Source organism: Myripristis murdjan, chromosome 5 (assembly GCF_902150065.1).
Source record: "Myripristis murdjan chromosome 5, fMyrMur1.1, whole genome shotgun sequence".
In the NCBI taxonomy this organism is placed as follows: domain Eukaryota; kingdom Metazoa; phylum Chordata; class Actinopteri; order Holocentriformes; family Holocentridae; genus Myripristis; species Myripristis murdjan.
The window spans coordinates 16,253,135-16,278,673 of NC_043984.1; the positions used below are offsets into that span (position 1 = coordinate 16,253,135).

Genomic DNA, 25,539 nt, shown 5'->3' on the forward strand with positions numbered 1-25,539 from the left:
CAGTAAACAGAATAATTTTTAATTTACATAGTGTAGGATTCTTTCAGTTCTATAATAGCAAAAAGACAGACAGACCATAAAGCAAAGTCCATATTAGCTTGTAGTCAAGTCTTCCTTGGATTTCAAGGAATACCACTGCCTCCCTGTGGTTTCACTTCCAAACAAGTGTGGTGTCTTTTTTTTTTTTTTTTTTTTTTTTTTTACACACATTCATCAGTCTGGATGTTATCCAGTATTAAAACAGCAGAATGCAGGAATTGCACATATAATCTAGGACAATATCAGCTCTAGTATATCTCTGAAATACTCAGTTGTGACTATCTCAAGGTTTCAACACACCGCAACCAGGGGTGACTCTCCAAAATCCTGCACCCTGTAGATTTGAGGCTGAACCTGACTTGTCAACTGCAGTTTGAAATTAAAAGCTACTAAAACTAAAAGAATGGGAACAGATGAATCGGTCTCCCATTGTGTTGATTATTGGTGGTTCATTTTACATATAAACTTCCACTACATACCTGACCCCTGCTCTGTCTCACAGTGGTATCTGACTTTCATGAAAGCTGAATTTCATGGTAAAGAGGGCAAACAGCTTGTGAAGTCCCAGCAGGTAGTAGATGAAGAGGCTGGACAGAGGGACAATAGAAAAGGCACGACTTGGAAGCTCCTAGGATGTAGAACAGTAATATTTAGGAAATATACAATATAGGGTAACACAAGAAAAAAACACCAAAAATCTATGGGAACACAAGGCTGTAATACAGTAGGCTGTGTGTTTCAAACTATTTCTCTCCTCAGGCAGCAAACCTTTTCAGCACTTTTTTCCTGTGGTGCACTATCAGCTTGAATAAATAGAACGATTTTGCATCCAAGGACCTTCCAGATGGACTCATTATTTTTCCTCTCACTTTTTTGTGGAGAAAAGAAACTGCAGGCAGTGTCAAAGGGCATTGTACCAAATACAGAACAGGATTAAGGACATGTACAGCACCACGGCCAAAGGTGGGATGATCCAAGGTGGAGGGACACATTCATCCTGTCAGTGTGTGCTCAAAACTGTGTGAAACATCAACATGTGGTAGTTTAGAGTTTGTTACGATTCTTGCCAACAGAGTGGCTTGAACCCAGAGCTCCAGTTGGATGAAAATGCCTGCAGAAAATTCAGCTAAAACGGCAGACTCTCTCTCTACCAACAGGGTATATACAGGTTTACATTTAAGGAACACTAAAATGACCAAAGCATGAATAATGTGAGAAGTCTGTAGACTTAACTGACAAAAATGTTTCATAAGCACATGATTTGAGGGCTGAGATTATACGGTTCTCATTATAAGCCTGACTCACTGTTTAATTACATGCTAATTCCACTTTTTTTGTATTAGAGTGCATATGCTTGAGATAAAATGGTTTCAGATTGAGTCTCACTGAAATCTTTGATGTATGTAAGAGTTTTTTTTTTGTTTGTTTGTTGTTGTTTTTTACATTTAATTTACGCACTGGAGCTATGAGAGCATTGCTACATGTATTTGAGAGCACTATTGCTGTCAATCTGAACAATGAGTACTTGTGCCCCCTCAAGCACCAGCTGTGTGAAGAGTGGGACCTCTGCCAGAGTACAAGAGCAGCCTTACAGCTATTCAACCAACCGGACAGCAGCAAATGTGTGAAAATTGATAAGAAGCACAGCCTGCAACCTCGTGTATTGAATTCCCACAGAGAATGGGGCAAAGCATCTGCTTCATTACATGAGCTGCAGCAGTAATCAGCTGTCTACACCACTGATCCAGTTTTTCCTCCAGTTCCAAACAGCAAAAATCTGCATTTTCCACATGAACGATATGTCACTGGACACAGAACTAAATATTACTTCTACATCTCTATTTTTTGCGTTAAAAGCCTGATTTATGTTTTCGATGTCTTTTGCTTTAAAAATGGAAACCGTTCCATAAGCACAGCTTTATTTCAAATGGGAAAGTATGACTTCAAATACTTTAAAAAGGAAAAGGGGACTTCACTTATGCAATGCACTTTGCTAATATGCAGCTGAACGGCTCACATTTGCCATAATAGTACTTCAATCTGTAGTGGTCAGACAGCAGAGGGCAAAGTGGAGCGATGGCTACTTGATTTGGATTCTCAAGTGTCACTCAAACCAAAGCTGTCCAAAGCCTGCACACAACTTCAAGCAGACAACTTGAATCACTTTGCCATCACATGGCCTGCACGTGCACAAGATATCCACAACAAATGCTCCAACCTAGTAAGGCGGTCTATTTAAATCATCAGTGTACTTATTCACCTTTTGCTCCTCCATGCTCCCCCCAGCATCCACCTGTAGGCTCTGATCAGATCCCTCAGTAGGCTAACATACCTACAGTATTGCCAGCCTGTTTCTTTCAACTTGCTCAGGCACATGCTCACAGGAAGCGATCATATCAGAGCCTAGGAGCCACTTTAACTCCGTATACACATATTTTACTGTAACATATGACATCATTTATCTGACTGAACTGTATCTGTGTCAGAGTGTAACCTTTGAGTACACTAAAATTACTCTTGTTGATTAACTGTGAAGATTTGAAAACACAGGATAATTAGGATACTGAATTAGATCTTAATATGCTGAGTGGTCATAGGGCCATTCGTTAACTTCACCATCAGACCTGCTTCAAATATTTGCAAAAACCTGTTTTACCCTGTTTAAAGGGCTGCAGAGTTTACCACATGTAATACTTACCAGCAGTCCAAATGAACCCATAGAAAGATGACTGAGCTTCTAAAATACTGCTCTGTGACTGATCGCTTGTCTACCCAAATGCAGAATTACCTAAAGGCAAACTGCACTGATTTGGTATTTGATGTTGACTAAAACAACATGAAAGGTATTTCAAATAATGATTTGACCCACCTGCATTTTAATCCATTGAGGTTTGGCATATAAAATTAGAGGGAAGTCATAAAGCTTCCATAATTTCTGAAATTTCATGCAAGCTCAGAATTATCAAACATGATCAAGTCTATACACCAATCACTGGAATTTATTTATTTACTGTACAAACAGACATGATTTCTGTAAAAACTGTACAATTTTTTTTGACATGCTGACAAAAATGTTTTTATAACAAGAGAAAAATATGGAGGAAGTATGTACACAATAAAAGTAAACTCACTGTGCATATATACAAATCATAAATTATATTATCCACTACCTCAGTATTCCTACATTACAGATTATCTTTTGTTGTCTGGTTTGGTTTAACGAGTAAGGACTCAAGGAAGCACATTCTATGAGCTCTTGACTGACCCAACATGGAGGAAAAACTGTAATGAAGGAACACGCTTCCCTCTCTAATGTTTTTTTCTGTGAGACGGATGCGGGAATATTGGAGTTCCACCTTATCAGCTTGTCTCAGGAGGTCTTCACAATCTGAACGCAGTAGGTGTTGAGTGACAGACATGGTCACCAACCAGTAATGACCAGTAATTAGGCTTGAGCGGCTGAGACTAACCACTCAATCCATTTCAGTGAAGCGAGCAAACATGGCTTTGCGGACTGCGTCTTTGTACGTGTCTGAGGCAGAGAGGTTGTAGTTGCTGCCTTTGGTGCCAAGACCAGCTCCCTTCATTCTCAACTGGGCCTAAACAAACAAACAAACAAACAAAAAAAGGTTTTCTTCACTGCCAAATTTTAAGATTGGTTTACTAGAACCAGGATATATGTATATATGTACATTTGCAAATCCAGAACCAAGTATCCATACCTCAATAGGTGCAGTGATGCCCTGCTGGTTGCGGCCTAGACCTTTGCCCTCCTTCCAGCCCATTGCTTGCAGCATTTTATTTCCAATGTTATCACTGTTCAGGCCATCTTTTGTGGGTTGCTCATAGTTACTGCACGGGAAGAGGCAAATATTAAAACTTTACTGAAAAACAACAAATGACTAATTTGCGCTAATGAATTATTTAAAAAAAAAAAAAAAAATCTGTTCCAGCTGACAAGCAAACTTACACAACTGGTGCTGGTTGGGCAAATTTCTTCTTTTTTGGCGCAGGAGGTTCAGGGATACCATATTTTTCTCTCCTCTCAGCTGCTCTGTCTCTATATTTCATCTATTTACAAGAAATAGGATAAAAAGGTTAAATTCAAATCTAGTGACAGGGTAAGACTATGACATTAACAACGGTAACAACTGGACAATTTTGTCCTGAGCCAAACCTCAGTCTCTTTCCTCTCCAGCTCCTCCAGCTCTGCCTCACTCAGCCTGGATCTGCGCATCACCTCCAGGTTTTGCTGCAACAGACAAAATGACAAGCCTGAGTGGGTGAATGGTTTTCTTGCTTGAGCAACAGAGCACACTTTGTATCTTTAGAAAGAAAGGCAGCATGTTTACACGTGTGTGTGTGTGTGTGTGTGTGTGTGTGTGCGCGCGCGTAGATACCTTGTGGAGATCAGAGAGCTGCTGATGACGGATGAGACCTTCCTTACTGGGGAACTGTCTCCTGCACAGTAAGCAGGCCAGCTTCTTCCAGTCTGTCAGCTTGTCCTGGCCCTCCTCACTGAGGTCAGGTTCTACTCCTCCCTCCTCAGGGTCACTGTCTCCACTGTAAGCCGCCACAAGGCCACACTGATCACAGACAGAAGCAGATAAACATACTGTCAGCACAAATAATCTTAAAAACAAAACAAAAACATGGAGGGTAGATATGTACTTAAATCAAAAATTTCACTCTAACTGCAAAGTCAGATTAAGCCTCCAAATATCAGGGATGTCTAAAGCTCTCACCTTGGTAGCATTGAGTGAGGTGGTTGGTACCTCTTCCTCAGAGGCTTTTAGTGTCTCCGGTATGAGTCTGTCAAGAGCTCCTGCCTGCTGAAAATAACAGCCAATCCATTTAGGACACTGGTTCCAAAGAGCCATCAAAGTCTACCTCAATTTCACAGATGGGGGCTCACTTGAACTTAGTGGTGCATTAATGAACCCTATGGAGATAGGATACCTTCTTTTCAAACAGTGTGAAGCCTGCATCAGCAGCTGCTGCCTCTTTCCTCTCTTCCTGACTGATGGGCTGAAAGCTGCTCTTGAAGTTCTCCTTCTGTTTGTTTAGACTTTTAGCCCATCGCTCCATGTCTTTAGCAATCTGTGAGGGAAAAAAAGTAAAACTCTGATAAACTTCGTTGAAAAACCTGTAATATAATAACAAACTATAAAACTGAAAATACAATAGCAATTCATCATGAGGCCTTATTGTATGGACTGCCAAAATATGTTAATATACACTTGTTAAAAGTCAAAGTCTGTAAGGGCTTCTCAATCATTTAATCAAACATTATGCACATTAAGAAAATAAATGAAAATGTATAGTTTTTCTCTGCTGTTTTGCTAAACCATTGACACCATAAGTAATATGTAAATGTGACAACTGATTCCCAAACAGTAAGACCAAATTTCAAAGACCAATAAAAAATATGAAATAGCAATCTGAACATAAAGTAAATCTAATGCTTGAAATAAACTGAAAAGCAAAAATGGAAAATTAAAATAGTAAACATAAGAAGAACTGATTAAGTGGGGAAAAAATTGTACAAATATTGTAGCATTCAAATCCTGTTGTTTCTGTAACACATACTGCACAATGTGTGTGCCACTGTGACATACGTAACACCATACCTGCTGAGCAGTCTTGCTCTTGGGCTTTTCTTTTTTCTCCTTGCCATCTTTGGCTTCTTTGCCTGCTGAGCTGGCCTTCATGTTAGCAGCTGTGTCAGCTGCAGCAGGGACATATGTCTGCTTCTCACTATCCCAGTACAGATACTGCTGAGTCTGTGAGTTGTAGTAGTACTGAAAGACAAATACCAACAGAAATTAAACAATGAAAACTCACATGGCTCTCACCACCAACAATGAAAGCGAAATAACTTGCATGTTTATTTGCTCCACTTACTTGTGAGTTTGGGTCATAGTAGAGGCCAGTTTGAGGGTCATAATAATAGCCAGAGGACTCATCATACTGATAGGTGGATGTGTCAGGAACAACTGTAATACAATGGGGCATAATTAGTTGCATTGTAGCTTCAGTACTCATAAGTCCAAATCATTAATAAACTGTCTGAGATGAAATATATTTCCAAAGTATTAAGTCAGTAGGAATGGCATCCTACCACTGTAATTTATTTTCAGGTGAATTTTCTCTTTAAGGATCTGACACCTCAACTGAACCTGTTTTGAAGTGTCCTTATATGCTCATACCAGTGCTGGTGTCAGCTGTCTCTCCAGAGGCTGCTGATGCAGAGGTAGCAGCGGGAGCTGCAGGAGCAACAGGCACAGACACTGTTGTAGCACTTGACTGGGGTCCAGTTGGGGGTTTGGCATCAATTTGTTGGGTAACTGGCAATGCCTGCAATTCATGTCATGGTTATACTGGGATAGTTTGTAAATTAATATACATACTTTAATCATGGGAAATAGTAACAGCACTAAAGGTATAAACAATATGGTGTTAACCTGGATGGCAGGCTGAGCAATTATGTGGGGCTGGTAGACTTGCGCACTCTGTGAGATTACAACTCCAGCTGCAGTTGGAACAATCTTTACACCTGGGGCCGCTTAAAGAGGAAAAGCAAAGTCTATGACAATTTTGACAATACTAGAAGTTGCTGAGCAAAGCAGGTCAGATGCATACCTGATTGAGAATATGATGCAGAGCACTACTGTCTGTCTGTTGCTTGTAAAAGTATGTTTCATCTACTTTAATGCTGCTTCTTCCCCAAGAGGTCTCCATCTAGCTTGTGTATCATTGCTAAAAAAAAATATGTACTGCCGACTGAGCAGAAGAGACTATTTCACCATATATGAATTAGATGAATTTTCTGTTTGAGAGGTCAAAAGAGGATCTGATTTAAGAACAGATGTTTTCTGTACACACAGGTATGACCACAACACACAGGCTGCTGAAATGTAAGTGCCATAATAGTATAAGCCAACATTGTACATAAACTCATAGCATTACTGTGCTCTCCAAATGTATTTTTCTGCATTTCAAACCAATGTCCACATGCTCTTCATAGTTATGTTTGCAAAGTTCTGTAAGATTTTTTTTTAAATTAAAAATCCATATATTATTAGTGTTCAGTAACTCTGCCAATAGTCTTTATCAGTGGTTTCAGTATGTCTTACCTCCTAGAATTCCATTGCCCTGGGATGTGTTGGTTCCTGCTCCTTGCTGGTAGTACGTATGGTAGTCCTATGAGCACAAACCACACAGTAAAACCGCTACTCTGAAGGAATTGTATGTATGAAATCAAATGAAGTGTATTTTAAAATGTGACATTTTTGTATAAACCTGGAATATTATAACGTTTATTTAAGACATGAGTGAGTGTTTCCCAAAGAGAGAAACTAGAGAACTGAGATTTAAATTCATGCTGACACAATAGACAACCCAAAGATGCTCCAGCTGCTTATTAACAAGCTTGACTGGCAGCAGATTCCCTCAACAACTGGCACCAAACACATGTCACCTATCCTAATTGTGTCCGTGTATCTTTTGGGATGATTACATTAACAGACGGCATTAAAACACATCTCAGGCACTGACTTACTTGTGTTGATGGGGTGTAGCCCTCTTGCAGGTAGCTGTACTCTGACACTCCCTCTGAGCCCTGTTGTGGCTGGAAAGTACAAGAGAGCATTAATAGTCTATTACATGGATACTGAACACAAAAAAGGCTGGTGAGAGGGACTGAACCTACCTGACTTGAGGACCACTGAGCTGCAGCAATGGCAGTGCTGGCAACAGAGAAAGCGCTGACACGATTCCCATCAGGCAGCAAAAGGTCCCTAAAGAGTCAAAAGGAAGATAATAGAGTTTTGTATTTGTTGTGTTGGCTTTTATTTGCTTAGAGATTAGAAGTGTGCTTATTTAAATTTTACTTCCTTCAAGGTTTATGTCTACTCACAAAAACAAACACACACTGATGCTGCTTGTACAGCAGTCTTTCCACATTCTCTGCAACTTTGCAATTAATGACACATTGCTTGATGTTTGTAATGCTAATGCTCAACCAAAGATAGTTTGCCTGTTCAGCATTCTACCTCATCCAGCAAAAATAATGAGCAAAACTACACTTAACCAGTATTTCTACAATTTACCACCCTTCACAAATACGCTAGCGGGAACACTTGAGATTCACTTCTGCTGTCAGGCTAAAACTGTCCTAGACCAGAAAACAAAGCCACAAGGCAACACTCACTTCCTGGCACTCTTAGCGTAATCCACTCCAATAGTTTTTCCATCTAGTTTTAGGGGAGGCTGTAGCCCCTGTAGGATGGTTAACAGCTGAGAAGCCTCCTGTGAAAATTGAGAGAGAGGGAGACATTGACGACAAAGAAGTGAATCTCAAATAGTGACATGCAAAAAGTATGATGGACATTTCAAAGAGATAAGTTAAAGAGAGCTTGAAAGGGTTATCAGAATATTAACCAGAGACCACTGAGAGATTAGTACAGGTGTTGGCTGCTGATTAACAATAAATCATGACATTTGTGGGGAAGTAGTTCAAAAACTATTTCGTACCAGAGGGGAGGACAGCTGCACAAAGGCAAAGCCTCTGTTCTGGCCTGTCTGCTTATCCTTGATAAGGCGAATGTTGTTAGAAGAGAGATTGGCATATGGTGCCAGGACTGCCATGATGGCCTCGACTGTGGTCAGGGGGGCAATGTTCCTCAAGATGATCGCTGCAAAGGACAGGACAAGCCCATTAAGCTCATTAAAGACCAAACTACCTTTGCTTATGATCTTTTATGCATATTTTTTCCAAATACAGTGGTGAATGAAGTCCATAATAAAGTCCTTACTGTCACCGTAGAAATCTGCACTGGGATGAGTTTCTGTGACTCCAGTGGTACTGCTGGCCTCGCTCTCTGTTGAGAGAATGACAGAGAGTAAGGGATGCATTAACATAACCTTCAGAACTGTGTGATGATGCAAGAACTGGAAACCAAGTACCAACTATCAAAACCATGGGCTAAAAAGGACTCACGAGTATTTAGCTGACACGGTCTACTTTAAACAGCCAATTACGAATTATGTTTTGTCCTCAGGTTATCAAGAAAAAAAAAGATGCATGCTGTTTCCTATCTACACTCTTCACCCAGTTCTATCACAGTGGCAATGAAGAGGGCATATCAATTGGTTGACTATAGGCCTCCACAACTTCCAAAATCACAAACTTGTGTGCTGCATCCCAGCACTGTGTCTCAGGCTGTCCGGATGTCTGCAGTCAGTGGCCTCTTGGTTGATGAACTACTTACCAGCTTTAGCTGCTCCACACCTGAAGCACTTCAGCCTCCTCCGGAAATTGTACAGGCCACACTGCAAGCAACCGTTTACATCATTTTTATTGATTATACAGCTACTAAGGCCCTGAACAGCGCTGCCTCAGAGAACACGCAATCAACATTGGTGCAGCATACCGTACTTACCTATGATAAAAACTCAACCTATACCACTCATTGTCCAAATGTAGATGCATGACAAATTACGCTAACAGGACAGCATACAGTAGTAGCTGAGAGGCCTAGCATTTGAGGGGATTTCTGAAGAATCATTGTGTGGATAATGAGGCCATGAAATCAAGCTAGATCATTAACTTACAGTGTTGCACAGCCAGTCTTCATACTTGTTTCGGGGGTGGCTGTAGTGCATGTCCACGCTTTTGCCATGGATGGTCAGACGTTTCTGCAAAAGGAGGATAAAAATCACTCAAGTTTTCGTGGCTAGCGCTGTTCTCATCAATAGAGCAAGCAGTGTTGGAAGGGAGAGAAAGGGGAGAGGGACCCCCCACAGATAGCCTTTCTGTTAAAGACAGGCACATGTATATGTGAGCATGATGTACAGACGATTTTTAAGGTGTTTGGGACCCGAGTGCCCAGACTGAGCTGGAGCAGAGTGTACAATGAGACCCTAACAGACAATTTTGACTGCCTTCTGTAAAACCAGGGATGGGATTCCCACAACAAATGTCAGAGGGGAAAGTGATTTTCTAAGAAGACAAATTTAAAGCCAAACAAAACACAGAAATAAGCCCCTCTAACTAGGGGTCATATAAAAAAAAATGGAAAAGAAAAGATGATAAAAGTAATTTAAGTTTACATTCAACTCTGAAATGTCATTGATAATTCCTTCATCAGTCATATTTATGTTAAAGATAAAAATGTTCCTGGCTGAATAGCGTGCAGATTCCGTAGGGAGCTGACATCACAGTACGAGTCATATCTGCAGGTTTGATGCTACTTCCATTAAAGACTACAGACTACTGGGTATATGCGCCAAAAAGTGAAAAGCAACACCAAAACTTAAACAAATCATGAATGTAAATAATACTATAATCCTTCAGACTGTATCTTATTGCTCTATGGAATGCAATCCATGTGTTTTTCAAACAGATCTGTTCAATTTCCACACTGCAATCCAATGCATTTTGGTTGCCTTTTTGGTTATTTTTCAAGATCCCCAAGATAAAAACTAGACTTGGCGATTGTGAAGCAACCTGATTGGTCTCCATCCATCGGGTAGCATCTTGCAAGTGATAAAAGTCCACGAAGGCGAAACCACGGCTTATACCTAGAGACAGCATTCAAATATAGACGGGAGGCGTGTTAGTCAGAGTCCATGGGCATATTATTCAAACTCTGTCACAAACTGCTTCAAGACCCAGGCCCTGTTGCGTCAACAATAGGCCATTCCTTAGGAGTTTTACCATAGCAAGAAATCCTTTTGACTGCCACTGTTTTGAAACACACTCAACAAAGTGTGTCTCTGGCATTTGACACTCTCCGACAAAAATGCTACTGCTGTTTGTACTTACCTTATAGATCCACTTTGAATTAAAACGTTAAGTCTCTATCTCTTTCTTTTTTGAGAAATTTGTCACAAAAACTATTGTCCTAAGCTGCTATGGCAAAACGGGTCTGAATGGAAGCAGATTGGCCCTATGGTCAAAGACTGGGGGAAGGCAGGGCTCCATGGCACATCTGGCTCTCACCTGTTTTCTTCTTCATCAGCCTGACATCCACTGGCTGGGGGCCCTCCAGCTCATCAATGGCAGCACGAATCTAAAAAAAAAAAAAAAAAAAAAAAAAAAAGTAGATCCCCATAATCATTTACGTGGGTGCCACATTCAATATTCTTATACACAAACTTGATCTGGTTCAGTGTGATTCAGGTTACCTCATGACAAGAATGTGTGTCTGGCTCACACATCGAAACTAAAAAGTTGGTGGTTGTATATCTGCAGAACCGAACTAAGGACTTACATCCTCCTCAGTGACGTGAGCAGACAACCCCCAGAGCATGATGGTCTTGCTCTTCTTCTCCTCCCCTGCCTCCCTTCTGTAATCCTGCTCTGGATAGTCTCCATCAGAGTGATAACCATCTTCTGATCTATCACTGTTGCGTCGCTTCCGCTCTCTCTGAAGACAGATAAATCAGTGTTTCAGTGAAGCGTTGATGTAAACACAACGAGATAATACAGAAATAAAAGTTCACAACGCCACGAGATCCTGAATCCCTACCTCTGGACTGTCTCGGGGTCCTCGGCGATCTCCTTCATAGCGGTCGTTGCGTCTGTCGTCGCTCCAACGGCGCGTGCTGTGATCCCGTTCCTGGTCCCTGTCCCGCCTCTCACGCCATTCTGACTCATCGCGGGACTGGTCAGAGCCATATCTGCCACTGCGCTCGGTGCGGCTAATCCTATTCAGAGAGATGTTGAACAAAAGGGTAAACCAAAACTGCACCATAATAGCTAGTTCACATAGTCATGGTATCCTTCCCAACATCATTTGATCAAATAACTATCATGAAATCCACCAAAACAATGTCTCAGCGACACTGGACAGTCTGGATTACACTGACCTCTCCCCTTGTTGTAGGAGCAACAACTACCATTATAATGCCAAAGTTTTGATTAAAACTGTAAAATGCAGCACATGGCTGTGCTGCATTTTCTCTCAGTCTGTGACAATGGTTTTTTTTGTTTGTCCACCACTTGTTTTTAAATGGTTTCCAAAATAAGAACATCAGCTCAACAACAACAACAACAGTATCCCAAGCACTTCTCATTGGCCACTTTTACCAGTTTATGATATGGGCAGGTAAAGCTGCATTTCCTTTGCCAAACTCACTATGTTACTTTATTATTTTTTTTTACTTAACAACTGGCTGCATCATTCTCGATCATCAAGGTTTGGGTATGATATGTGACTTTAGCTTATATTGGAGACAACGCCATACACAAGTCCATTTGAGAGATTTTCTCCGTAGTGTGTTCATTTCCTTCCCAACTCACCGCTTATCAGCTCCCATTTCCAACCGGCTGCGGAACTCACACGACCTTTTGAAAAGAAACAAGGGTTCTGTGTCAATACAAAAACCTTACCTCTGTTTCACACAACATATGCAAAGTGTCAAATACAGAGCATTTTCATGGACGCTACAGTACAGTTTACTGGGTGACGCAGCGCAAAACAAGCCGCTTGAACGCGACAGCTGCGCTATTATGGACCCGGTCCAGCCAGCAGCCATGACGTTAACTGAAACCACCGCCATCCGTGCGGCCAAAACTGTCTCAATTCACTGTTTGAACGCACATTAACTCACCAGTGTCGTTAGTCGAGACGCGTATTACCCACTAATGGTTTTTCAAAGTACTGTTGGTTAGATTTTGACCAAATACTCTCATCTCAGATTCAAGGACTCGCTCAAAACACTGCAAGGACGGCCCCTTCTTTGTCCCAAGATGCAATGGTGTATGCTCGGGTGCATGATGGGTAGCTTTGGTGCTAAAAACCGAAATATTTTAATTTTACTTCTTCCTTTTTTGGATAAAACAGAAGTTGCACCACATGAAATACTCCCAGAAGAAGTGCAAGATGAAACCATAGTGCGTGCATATCTACATCTCTCTCTATATATATATATGCGCGCACACACACACACACAGAAAGAGAGGGGGGGAGCAGCAAAAATTTAATATAGGAATGACACAAGTGCAAATGACAATTTTTTTTTTTTTATGTTTCACATTATTAGGTATTTCATATTTGGATGTAGTCCCTGTGCGATCTGAAAATCTTTTTCTTTTTTTTTTTCAAACCTAGGTCTACTTTAATTTGATTTTGCATGAGCCACTAGTGGGTGTTATTTTATTTGATTTATTGGAAACAGTTTTTGTTTGTCTGGTCTATTAGTCTATCATCAAAGTAAACATATTTGGAGTGTAAACATATTTGGTCAAGCCAATTATTAAGACCCAAATACCCCCAAAATTCATCTAGACAAGCCTTTTCATTTTTTATCTATTAGAAATGAATGTGCTTATGTATGTAGGTCAAGGGATTGTGAAATATCATCACATGTGATCTGGCATAATGTAACAAAATGAAACATGGTTGTTATTTTCCCTTTATTACAGTATTTAAATCTTGAAACATCATCACCAAACAGTTTTACTGTACAAGCAGGTCCTTAATAAAGACGAATACACAAAGTTACTTGTTCAACTTGGCACACAGGAATGTTACCCCTCCATTATTACTCTTTGTTGGTAATGACACTGTCGACAACACAGATGGCCAATAAGTTGTGCTGATGCCGAATCCATATTTGAGCTGCACAAAACTATTTTCAAACCAACTAGGAATATGAATTTTTTTTGTAACAGTGGTGATGTTTGAGTCAGTGACACTGGAGAAAGACAGAGGTTCTTCTATAGAACTGTGTCATGGGATCAGATAACACACACATACACACACACGCACACACACAGGAAAAAAAAAATCTCAGCCATAAAATATCAAAATCATCCACATGGTCCCAAAAAAGAAGGGTGAGATCCATCACACATAATCCAATATTTCAGGGGGGTAGGCAGGTGGCTTCATGATGCTGTGAGTTTCCATGGTGAGTTCTAGGTCAAAGTTTCTCCTTTTGTCACCTGCATTGACAGACAGATGAATATTCATGTTGAGAGAAATGATTATTAGTTACTTTGAAACATCCATGTGTAAAAGAGGACCAATAAACTCAATTATTATACTTACTCTGGCTTCGATATATTCAATCCTCCTCTCTAATGCTGTCAGTTTCTCATTCAGGGTGGCTAAGCGGGATCGACACGACATATCTGTGATTGCAACAAAATAAAGGTCATTAAATCAGATGTAACTGGTACAATGATGATCATTTGTAACCCTCCAATTATCTTTGGGCTCAATTTGACCCCATTAATGCCTCTAAATAGATGCTAAACATATTTTTTACTTCATATTCCATGACTTTTGCTAATCTAATGGGGACAAGTGGGTAAAAATGAAATTAGCATGATGATGTTTTCTGTGTATGCATGTATATTTGTATGCATCAGTATATCTGGGAGTCAACTGGACTGAGGTTTTTTTTTTTTTTTTTTTTTTTTTAAGCTGTATAAATCAACATTTTACACAAATTTGTCTTAGCAGAAAGTTGTTTTTCATGACACTGAGGAACTATAACATGCCATTTAAAATCTTCAGAACACTTCCCTCACTTATCATTACTATACCTGTAGTGGTGTGTCCAGTTAATGTGACATTTGGGAGGAAAAACATGATTCCCACAAGACGTTTGATGTATCAGGTGGGTTGAGTGATGGAGTTTTTTTTTTTTTTTTTGAGGATTATCTGGCAAAAAATATAAAGTACCCGACAGATAAACTTGGATAACAAGTTTTAAATAATTTTCCAGGGGTTTAAATTGCTATGGTTAATCTGACCCCAATTGATGCTAGTGAATTTGAACGTAACAGGAGGTCTAAACTGTGGTGCTGCTATTAACGACAAAATTCAAGAGAGAGGTTACAAACCGACATTGACAAAGTTTTCTATGATATCTCATTTAAAAGATGTGACTACAGTAAAAGCACAGGACTTGCACAGTATGTTTACATATCGTTATTCTACGGGCTCACCGTAATAACGTCAGGCCTTTAGCCGTTAGCTGCATTAGCAACTCATATGTAACGCTTCAAAACTGATTCTATATTTAGAGCTATTTTACATGTTTATTGGTCATAAAATAAGCAATTGGATAATTTAACGAAATAACACAACAATAACATGATATGCTGATCCCACATGGACGGAATAACAATGTCACAGAGCTCAGTAAGCTAAAGGCTTGCTAGCTGGGAGTGGCCGCAGACATCAACATCAGCTAACGTTAGCGGGCTAGCTTACAACAACAGGACAGCTAGCTCCACATCGACAGCGATATTTACACCAGCACTGTCTACAAGGTGTCAAGGCTCCGAGGTGGATTCTTACCAAACGAGTTCAGGAAGTCGGCGATTTTCTTGATGCTGCTTGTGATGACTTCAATGTACTCTCGATTCGCCCAGTCTTGGTGAATCTCTCTCTGCACTGGATCCTCCTGGCCGGCCATGTTGGTTGTTGAGTTTGGCAGAAACAGGAAGCTGGACGGAGACGGGCTCGGAGCGGCTGGCAGCGACGCTCAGGGACAATTTGACGTGAACTGTCAACAGTGATTAATACACATAGATTATGGTAACACGTACATCTTTACTGGACCAAGATCACCGTGTTAGGAGAAAATATGCACAAATTTCTTGCAAGTTACGCCACCTGTAGTGAGCATGGCCAGGCAGCAATTCAAGAAAGTTTGTGATGCGCCTCCGGACTGGTTCAAGTTGAATTTCTGGTCAGAAGTATCGCAGCTTAGCGACGATGTTTGATATGACTTGAACGTTTTGACCAACTTAGAGGGGTTTCTTAAATTATTGAATAGGTATGTTTAATTGCCTTTGAGTTTCTTTCATCAAATGTTTAAGGTTCAACAAAAGAGTCAACATCTGGTCAGTAAATGCAGTCTAGCAGAAGTAGACCGGTTGCCAAAAAGCATACGCTTAAAATTAGCATTTTAGCTAAGATTACTATTACAACTAGGCCTATACTACATAACTAACTGACACACCAATTAATTATCTATACTCCGTACATTATAGGCTACTTGCTGTAAGTCCTAATCAATCGAAATGTTCATGTCATTTTTCTCATTTCTGGATTGTCCAGTCTGTCCCTGAATGTGTCTGTCTAAAAGCAGCCTTAAATTTAATAAATCTGTTGACATATATATAGCTGGGCTGGTTAAAAAAATGGGTATGCTGTACCATAAAATGTAAATAACAGCACCTAATCACAAGTAACTCCTGAGATGTATTTATCATCACAAATTGTTGATATCTGACAGTGTAGATACTGTATTTCCTTTATGAAAGGCAATAATCAAGACACACAGAAGATGTTCTTACCTAAGAAAAAATTAAATCCCTTGTTCAAAACACTCCCTCAGAGTTCAAGGTTAGTGTGGAAACACTAGTATTTGGACAATTTTGGGCAAATTATTAATTTGAGGTCTGCACTGGATGCTGTAAATCACAAAACACTGTATAGGTTTATGATAGGCCTATACAGACATAACAAAATAAGGCAAAACAAAATAGAAAATCTGAGGAGATTTGTGACACTAGAGTTTGTGCATCTTCACATGCCAGATTTAAAAATACCAAGAGGAGAATATATATTGTCTAGCTAAAAGAGTGAGCATCTGCCTTGGCAAGGCAAGAGTATTAGTCATCATCTAGCTGAATGCACAACTTGCATAATCTTGAATAGCTCTGTGTAGTAGCCTTATCTCCAGTGAGTTTGTTGATTATAGATATGCTATAGTTTGTCATGTTCACAATTTAAAAACAAATCGTGATTCATATTGTGTGAATTTGTTTTTGTTAAACTCTCAGGTACAACTGAATATTCCAGTTACTTGAGCATTATTTTGTGGAGTCATTTTCTGATATGGACAGTCTTGTGTATCTTATTTAGCAAAACAATATTGCATGGTGTGTCAAAAACATTAACATCGGTATTTACTGAATGTCTATCATACCATTTAAACAAAAGACAAAGACATTACATTTCTTATATAATGTATTTATTCTCTTGCAGTTTGCCCTATCAAAGTATTTGTAATCATCAGTAATACACAGTGTTCGGTTCAGGCTTTTACGTCTTTATCAGAAACTCCCACACAAAAAGGTTTCAAGGAGTGTCTTCATTTAGTAAACATGCTGAGCAGCCACAGTGTACCACAGTGAATATCCTGGCTGAAATTTTGGGTGTGATGTAGAATGGATTTTGGTGATAACACAGAATAAAGAAAATACTATTAAGTGCCCAAAGCAAATGTGTGACTAGTGATTAACACTCTTATCTTTTAGTGCCACTCAGGGTGGTGTTTTAGGATTTGACCCTCTTGAGCAGCTCTTTAATATCGGCCTCGATGTCGCTGGTGAGGAACTTTCTGCTGTAGCGTTTGAAAGGCTCCCCATCAGGACTGACCAGGAACTTCTCAAAGTTCCAGGAGACGTCGTTCCTGCTGACGGGACTCCAAACGATGAATTTGGGATCGCTCATGAGTGCCATGGCATCGTCAGAGGGGAAGGGCAGCTTCTCCTTCAGATAAACAAACAAGGGGTGGGCATCTTTTCCGTTGACATCCACCTTTTCAAGCAGTTGGAACTTGGGTTCAAAGCCATTGCCTGGACGGATATACTTCAGAGACTTCAAGATTTCATCATTCTTGCAGTTCTCCTGTTGTCCAAGAAATCAGTCAGTTAACAGAGGCAGTGAAATGCATTAAACAGCCAAGAGCCTGCAGGAGGTGTACATTTACAAACATCAAATTTAAGTTGTGCGTTAACAGTTTGGCCTTTTTTTCCTCAAAACCTCAAAAGCCGGCTTGAAAATCTGCTCTTTTGCCAAGCATTAGACCCAAACTGCTCAATACACAACTAACATAGCCTATCAACTTGGGATGGGGGAAAAATGATTAACCTAAATACTGTGATTCTCTTTTTTAAAAATCTTTTTTTATGACCACAGAATCAATTAAAAGTGAAGGTACTGGTATCACATGAAACTAGACAACCTAAATAATCCGTTGGTACAAAGCATATTGTGCTACGTTGTTGGTAAGGAGGCAAATTCAAACGAGGGAGAATATGGCATGGCCATATTCAAAAGGTCTCTTGACCTCTGACCTCCAGATATCTGAATAAAAATGGACTCTATGGGCACCCACGGGTCTCCCCTTTGCAGACATGCCCACCTTATGCCAATCCCATGCAGTTTGAGACACAAACCATACGGTTTTTTGTATGCAGAACAAATATGTTATCTTAAATGGTGTATTTCTGCATACTGTGACCTTAAGGATAACCAGTATGACTGTTGCCACATGCTTATCAGGCATGCCACCAATATACACTGCACATTCTTGAGTCTCATGTATTCACTGTTACCTGATGTCCAAACTGGTTGCAGGGCACACCCAGGATGACAAGCCCCTGTGCGGAGTAGCGGGAGTAGAGCTCGTTCATCTGAGTGTAGTCCCTGGTGGTGGTTCCTCAGAGTGACGCCACGTTCTCGATGAGCACCACCTTCCCCTGCAGAGAGGAGAAGCTCAGGGTCTCTCCACAAAGGAGCCTGGCGGACAGGTCGTAAAACCTCTTCACGCTCCCAGCCATTGCGTGATGAGTGAGAGCTGAATGCGAGCTGAATTTCGCCCACAACTTTGAGTTGAGCTGTAACTTGTGTTTGTCTTTCTTCTACCTGAGCTGCACCAGGAAGCACTCAAGTCCAACCCTGAACCCTGACTGTGGAGGCGGACCGAGGCGCACGGCGTTAACGCCCACTTTCTAACGGAGTTAAATCTAACATCCATTTCTCCCATGTCTTGCTCGAAAAAACATTTTTTTCCAAGAATGTTACGGCTTGAATATCAACAATGACAAACGTTACAGCTTTTCATTTAAAGTCAGACTCTTCAAAAAAATCAATATTTAAAGAATGTTACGGCTTGAATGGCAGTGACAAACTTTTGAGCGTCTCCTCGAAACTCAACTCAAATGTATTTATATAGCACCTTTAATACAAACATGCATTACAACAATAAAAATCTAAAAAGGAAATAGAAGGCAATAAAATACACATAAGGATAAAAAATAATTTTGAAGACCAATGATTAAACTGGAAAACTAAGGCTATAATGTTACTCCAAAATAAAAGCCAGGACAAAACGATAGGTGTTTAGTTTCCTTTTGCCGTTATGATATCGAGTGACACTTCAACTTGCAGACAACTTTGCAGGGAAAGCGACGTGATTGACAGAATGACAGTTAACAACAGCCGTCACAAATATCCATTCATTTTCGTGATAACGCTCGTGTTTGGTGTATAACGGCGTTATTATGTCAGTATTATGAATATCCTTTTCAATAAAGTGTTACCTAGGCTACTGTTTAAAGTGCCAATGCCACCCGTTGGCCGGCAAAAATGGTATCTTCCAGGAAGTGGTGGTAAAGTGCTCGCAGTATAAACTTCAGTAGTGAAATAATGAAACCTCGTTGGTTTGGCATCGTTAGTTAATAAAATTTAAGTCAAAACAATTCAGCTGAGGAAGCAAGTACCTTTTTAATTAACATCAGTTTTGACTTTTACGGTAATGCTATTAAATCAGGAGGAAGCTCGCTAGCCAGCGTGATCAAGCCAGTCACTCAGTAAGCCAGTCATGCCAGATTTGGTGTGTCTGTGTGTAATTGGCCTGCTGCTGAGTGTCCTGACAATAGCTGGCTTTATTCTGTACTCGGGACTCCTTTCAGAGATTAACATACAGACTGGGTCCCCTCCCGTCAAGAACATTACATTCGCCTACAAGTTCAAAGAGGAGGCACACAGAAACTGCGGACAACTTTTTAAGGAGTGCCGCAGTGTGGGACCCCAGCTTTCATGCATTGGGGTGTTTTATGATGATCCTGAAAAGGTAAACAACCATGGCACACCCCCCTCTCAGTTGTAGTTTTGTCATATTTGTCTATTCTGTCAGCATTTTGATGCGCGTTTTGACCTAGCTCTTGATGTAGTACATACACTTGACCGCTAGATGGCGATAACGCTATGCAATCAGAAAGAGTCTAACTTGATCACAGCATATTATTATTATTATTATTATTATTATTATTACTAGTATCATTATCATCATCATTATTATTATTATTATTTACATTTTTGTTTTAATTCTGATTTTTTTTTTTTTTTTTTTTTTAATCACAGTGAATGGTAGGTGGTATGATATTTCATATAGCCCTAGATAACTCTGTCTCTTCATTGACACTGTATTCTTGGGTCTTTTGTCAGTGGTTGTTTTAACTGTGGTTTTCCCTTGGGCAGTATCATGGCACATCTGGAGAGGGTGTGGTGTGTTTTCTGAATCTAGATGTCTGGGGACACTGTCCATGTGAATTATGAGGTTGCTCATTAAGCTCTGGAGATGTATTCCCAAAGTAAAGCACAAGCAGGTCAAGGGTCACTGGCGAGCTTCCAGCACTGTCCTTCCTGTGTGAATGTCACTGAATCCATTTGTTATCCCAGCTCTGGTGCCCCACCCTTGCCACTGAAAACATGATCAGTCTCTCTGTGAGGTGTTTTCTTAAAATCCCCATCTGCTCGCCGTGTGGACCCCTCAGTCACAAATCTTGTTACGAGCCAGCAACAGGAACAAATCTCCTTTTGTTTGATCTGCCTTTCCAATTTCTAATACTGTGCCATTTCTGGGGTCTCCAAAATCATGTAGTGCAGTTTCCCACATGTTAAAGGGGGTCCAGCATGGGTTGTTTTTTTTCCCCCCATAGCTGTCTTGGCTTAATCCCAACAAACAAGAAGAAAATGAAATGGGAGAGGCACATGGGGAAAGGGAAAAGCTGCATCGCTGTAGAGGTGTCGAGGTTCAGCTGGCATGGGTAGAAAGTGGGCAGCAGAAATATTTGCACTTTAGAGACAAGCATCCAGTAGAGTAAATGAGCCATTATTTACTCCAGACAAGGGATGTCATGATAGCAGGATTTTGATAGTCGATAAAAATAACAATGCAATTCCACAATTATTAATCTCTGATTTGATACCACAGCAAAAACAGAAATCCTGCTCAGTGCAGACTCAGTTATTTAAAAACTTTGTATGAACATCAACAACTTCATGTGTTTCCAGTATTTAAGCATACATAAGAACACAGAGTTACAAGTGCAATATTTGCCTGTTAAAGTAGAAAACTTTAAAACAGTCATTTTATGTTAGAGAAAGTATATGAAATGTCAGTAAATACAATAAATCTAGTGGTGTTAATATGTACTCTTATTTAGATTTACAGTTCAGTAAGCATCACTGTACCTTTAACTGTCTCAAGTATTTAAATACATTACTTATATTTATTTGCATATATATCAAATACTAGTTTGAGTGTCATTTTTAAAAATGTGTTATAAACTAGGTAGCCTACTAGAATTTTTGTGACATCCCTAAAACAGACTCTTAAACTGACTGCCATCTCTGCAACAAACTATGCGCATCTAGTTTAAAGGCATAATTTTACCTATCAGAGACAATACTGTATGACCCGCTATGATAAAATACAGCTGCTTACAATAATTCACAATTTCTGAAATATGCTAATTCGTAAGGCACTCAGAGCTGGTCTTCAATAGCATTGTCCATGGTGGCCCTGCTTAAGCCTGGTGCATAACAACCTGATGGAATGTAACCAGCGTTCAGTGATGAACTCTTCCCAGCTCTGCTTCAAAACCCTTTTGTTACGCGCCCATCCTCTTTTTCCCAAGCCTGCAATTAGGCTAGCCGTGGGTCCTAGTTCTTCTGTACAGTCACAGCCAAGTCCTGATCTAAGTTAAAATAATTGGCGTAATGATCTCAGCTCATTAGTGTCCAAGCCTCAGGATGCCATCCAGTCCCCAAGACAGAAGCCCCAGAGAGTGCTCTTAGATGAAGGAACTGGTGTTTTGGTGTCTAAATAGTGAGGCGATGTCCATTGATATTTGTATTGAGAAGGATTTTCAAAAGCACAACTGTCAGAGGATAAGTGTCAGTGTGGCTAGCATCATCCTCTGTCCTCAGATTTCTCGTTTTAATCACTTCCTCTAGAGAAACAAAAGATCTCAACAAGGACTGGAGTTGGTCCTGAGTTGGTTGCCATGGATACAGGGCTGGAGCTGCTCTGCCTTTTCCTTCGAACAGCTAACACATATTCTTGGCCCTGCTCACTAAACCCTCCTCCTCCACAGGCTCTTTACAGTTTCAAAGGCTGGGGGTTTCTCTCACCTAATGTGCCCACTCCTCCTCTGCTCTCCAGCCCTCCCTCTCCCCCTCTGCCTCCCGCTCTCACTAGCATCAGAGAACAGGAGGTACCGGGGTGAATCAGATAGGATGTGAACATCAAGTTTGTCAGGAAACTATCTGCACTTGAGCGAGCGGGGTCAGTGTTTACGGTCCCTGTGACATAAGTTGTCAAAATGAAAAACTTAGCGACAACAAGTGGAAATGTGGAGGAGATGAAATGACACATCTGTCTTCTCATCTCCGGGGAGTGCATGTTTGAGTAATAGTCATACACCAAAAGCTGTGGAAATGGCAGCCGGAGGTTTGACAGGTCAGGCTACGTCAGCTCAACTGGGAGTCTTTGTGGTGACGGATGAAACAGAAAAAAAATCCTTCCTATACTTACCCTTTTGGAAAGTCTTCGTGGAACGTCTGCAATACAAGCCTCACTGAACTTGATCGGAGATGGAAAATGCTCCGTATGCTGGTGAAGATATGTCTTTCATTATATTCGCGCACCAAAGCCAATTTAACAGACCCTCAAAAGAGGTTTCCAAGAAGTGTCTCCCTAAGTTGAATGAATGAACTTTGTAGCTCTACATGAGCTGTCAGTATACAGAAGGAACATCAAAAGGCAGCACACTATGACAGGTATCCTGAAAACCGAGGAGAGGCAAAACAAACAGTGTGGACACCGGGTCATGCTGTGCGATGTGGCTTTTTGTTCTGGACTCCCTACTTGGAACTCTGGCATGATTAATAAATCCGCTTTGCACAGAATTCCCCCTGTGCATACCCCAAAATTAAAAATAACAAAAATATTGTCGTGACCAGTCATTCCAAAATGTATTTGGTCGTTTTAACAATAATATAACAAACTCATTGATGAGATATTTACTGTCCATCAAGAGTAACTGTCATTCTTTGAGCATTTAACAAAATGTTTCATGTTATCCTGCGGTACATCATGTTATCCTGTGGTGTGACAATCAGTACTGAGTGGATGTCAGGCCCACTTAGAGATTATGGACAAATAATGAAGATTACCTTTAGTGAATCCCCCCTTCATAGCCCCAATCATGATCCAGTGCCTTTTGGTACCAGGATTACTGGAAACTGGGTGTGGCTCATGTCTCCTCACTGTGAAAGATGTAAGTGATGACACCATGTGCATCAAAGAAGCGAGGAGGGAACAGATTTTCAGCGGCTTGACTGTTTGTCATCTCCTGTTGTATAAACAACTACATACACCTGCTGAGAAAGAGACTTGGAACAGGGGGAAAATAGAATTAATAAAAGAGACTTTTACATGTATTCATGCCATGGTCAGAAAGTCAGTCAAAATTTATTTGCCTGCGCTGCATCTATTCCAGCATCAAGGATACAGAACAGGAAGAGAAGGCAAGCCACAATAGACTTGTTAACTATAGGGAAGCGCCATAGCCTAGAGTGATGGTCCCAAGTCAGCCCACTGAGTTGTTTACCTTCCTAAAACCTGGCCCAATCTGAGAATAGCTGACCTGAAAACAAACCTGTGCATGGAGCAGTGTTGGGAATCGTTTCTGTCCCGCTCAGCTTAGGATAACTTGCTGAACGTTACAGACTGGATGGTGCCTTCTCTTTCTGACTTTAAAGACTATTTCTTTGAATATTCTTGGTTCAAATTTAACAGATGGGGCATTAGGCATGGCACTATCCAAAACAGCATAGCTCTTGTCAACATACATCCACAGTATGTATGGAGGCATATATCCAGAACTTTGGACCAGTAGCTTAAGCTTTCGAGTAGCCTTCATGGGCCACTAGATTTCAATGTCCTAAACAGAAAAGGCGCATAGTTTTTAATTATAATGATGTTGATTAATATTCTGTGAATTTGCTCACATAATGTTAAATTTGTGCGATGATGTACCAAATCCAACACGTCCTGTATTACATAATGAAAGTGATGATATTTCCAAAAGCAGAACGTGCATTTCGCAGTATTCGGTTAAGTCTATAGCCTAGTACACAACTTTTAACCTTTGTTCAAGGTAACACTAAACATCAGCGTTACACTTGTCACCCACCAGTAAAACTCCCTGCATTTTCTGTTACCTTGAACATTGCAAAGCTGGTGTCTGTGGTGACATTCGCATGCTGACATTTTACCTTTCCTTCCTTTTTTAAAAATTATTCCAGTTTTATTTTAAAATAGTACATGGATGCCTATGAAAATACCATTAGATCCAGTTGTCTCTACTTTGTTGTTACGGTCGTTATTATGTGATGACACTTGACAAATGTTCTGTGTGGTGGGACCAGTGTCAATGGGCAGGGCATTGACATTCAAGACTCAACTGTGTTAAGCGAAACACTTATTCATTATTTTGTCATAATGAATAAGTGTTTGTTCACAGGTCCCTGGTACTTCCACTCATCTCAGCCCACCTGTCCGCTTGAGCTCCAGGGGCCTGTAATTCACAGAAACAGTAAAGTCACATTATGTGAGTTAGTGAAAATTGAACAGGAAAGTCTATTTAAGAGGTAATATACCATGGTGCAGCAGACTCTTAATAATACAAAGTTGCTTTTTGTGTTGGGAACCAGGCTTTGAAAATGTTTTGTGATGCCAGCTGCTTGCTCAATGCACCATCCTCCATCACTGAGCAGTTGAAAATGTGTGGAGAAGTGTTACCAGCACTCCCCCAAGGAAAGTAGGTGGTAGTTGCTCAGAAAGCTGCTAGAAGTCATCAGGTGATGTCATACGCTATATGATATTGCATATCATTATATTCGCTGCAGTGATCCTGCCCTCCCTGCACAGTTATAGGTTGTTAGCACACCACTTCGAATTTGACGGGCAACTAGCCAGAATATATGCTCATCGTCATCACCTATACCGATTTCATGGCACATGTTTTAGGGGTCAGCACACTATTATTTTGCTCAGTGGTCCAGATAGTAGCCATATTTGATGCAAATTGTTTTTAGCAATAAAGTCACTAGGGAGGTGCTTCACTCCTAAATTAATTAGTGACATAAAAAAATCAAAATGCATTTTATGGACAGTTGAAGCATGCATCCCCTCACTAAATTTGCTCATCGCAAGCTTCTTATGTATGTAGTCTGAAGTCAGTGCTCACCTCATTGTTTTTAGTCAACCCTCAATGCTTTTTAAAGTGATACAGAAGTATAGTAACAAATTAGCCTGTATATGTTCTCGAGCTCAATTTAAGTCTATATTCTGACACTCAGGTTTACCAGAATCTCCGCTTTAGAACAC

At 40.4% G+C, this 25,539-nt stretch overlaps 4 protein-coding genes across 5 annotated transcripts in view; 1 reads left to right on the plus strand and 3 right to left on the minus strand.

Moving 5' to 3' along the window:
* Positions 1 to 3,011: 3,011 nt before the first annotated feature.
* LOC115359320 (RNA-binding protein 5-B-like) lies at positions 3,012 to 12,814 on the minus strand. 2 transcript variants are annotated; one of them, XM_030051719.1, is made up of 25 exons: positions 12,658 to 12,814; positions 12,347 to 12,391; positions 11,574 to 11,751; positions 11,316 to 11,471; positions 11,045 to 11,114; positions 10,550 to 10,623; positions 9,655 to 9,738; positions 9,312 to 9,372; positions 8,856 to 8,921; positions 8,575 to 8,735; positions 8,252 to 8,349; positions 7,751 to 7,838; positions 7,601 to 7,669; positions 7,176 to 7,242; positions 6,504 to 6,604; positions 6,249 to 6,396; positions 5,944 to 6,035; positions 5,670 to 5,840; positions 4,999 to 5,139; positions 4,785 to 4,868; positions 4,440 to 4,625; positions 4,217 to 4,291; positions 4,010 to 4,110; positions 3,762 to 3,891; positions 3,012 to 3,638 (listed from the first exon to the last, which is right to left on the minus strand). In XM_030051719.1, the coding sequence occupies exons 2-25, from the start codon at positions 12,361 to 12,363 to the stop codon at positions 3,513 to 3,515; spliced, it is 2,544 nt and encodes an 847-aa protein (XP_029907579.1). In that variant the 5' UTR covers positions 12,364 to 12,391; positions 12,658 to 12,814; the 3' UTR covers positions 3,012 to 3,512. The 2 variants fall into 2 exon arrangements, with proteins under 2 accessions (XP_029907579.1, XP_029907578.1); XM_030051718.1 differs by having other exon boundaries at positions 3,497 to 3,638; positions 4,785 to 4,871.
* A 631-nt stretch (positions 12,815 to 13,445) lies between these two features.
* Positions 13,446 to 15,545, minus strand: brk1 (BRICK1 subunit of SCAR/WAVE actin nucleating complex). The gene is made up of 3 exons (XM_030052002.1): positions 15,360 to 15,545; positions 14,100 to 14,182; positions 13,446 to 13,993 (listed from the first exon to the last, which is right to left on the minus strand). The coding sequence occupies exons 1-3, from the start codon at positions 15,475 to 15,477 to the stop codon at positions 13,967 to 13,969; spliced, it is 228 nt and encodes a 75-aa protein (XP_029907862.1). The 5' UTR covers positions 15,478 to 15,545; the 3' UTR covers positions 13,446 to 13,966.
* Positions 15,546 to 17,026: 1,481 nt separating this feature from the next.
* gpx1a (glutathione peroxidase 1a) lies at positions 17,027 to 18,781 on the minus strand. Its single transcript, XM_030052001.1, has 2 exons — positions 18,413 to 18,781; positions 17,027 to 17,702 (listed from the first exon to the last, which is right to left on the minus strand). Exons 1-2 carry the CDS (start codon positions 18,635 to 18,637, stop codon positions 17,349 to 17,351), a joined length of 579 nt encoding a protein of 192 aa, XP_029907861.1. The 5' UTR covers positions 18,638 to 18,781; the 3' UTR covers positions 17,027 to 17,348.
* Positions 18,782 to 19,458: 677 nt separating this feature from the next.
* tex264b (testis expressed 264, ER-phagy receptor b) overlaps positions 19,459 to 25,539 on the plus strand; it is a 37,563-nt gene continuing 31,482 nt past the window's right edge. The window contains exon 1 of the mRNA XM_030050588.1: positions 19,459 to 19,932. Within this exon, the coding sequence (XP_029906448.1) occupies positions 19,681 to 19,932 (252 nt within the window). The 5' untranslated portion in view covers positions 19,459 to 19,680. The remainder of the gene's footprint in view (positions 19,933 to 25,539) is intronic.

What these genes read in the sequence shown, in the direction of transcription:
- brk1 (XM_030052002.1), bottom strand. Translation starts at nt 15,477, where the DNA reads ATGGCCGGCCAGGAGGATCCAGTGCAGAGAGAGATTCACCAAGACTGG. An exon ending in CGACTTCCTGAACTCGTTTG is followed by an intron (nt 14,183 to 15,359) that starts GTAAGAATCCAC and finishes TTGCAATCACAG; the next exon opens with ATATGTCGTGTCGATCCCGC. An exon ending in TTGAATATATCGAAGCCAGA is followed by an intron (nt 13,994 to 14,099) that starts GTAAGTATAATA and finishes CTGTCAATGCAG; the next exon opens with GTGACAAAAGGAGAAACTTT.
- LOC115359320 (XM_030051718.1), bottom strand. An exon ending in TCACACTGTTTGAAAAGAAG is followed by an intron (nt 4,872 to 4,998) that starts GTATCCTATCTC and finishes TGTTATTTTCAG; the next exon opens with CAGGCAGGAGCTCTTGACAG. An exon ending in TGGAGAGGAAAGAGACTGAG is followed by an intron (nt 4,111 to 4,216) that starts GTTTGGCTCAGG and finishes TCTTGTAAATAG; the next exon opens with ATGAAATATAGAGACAGAGC.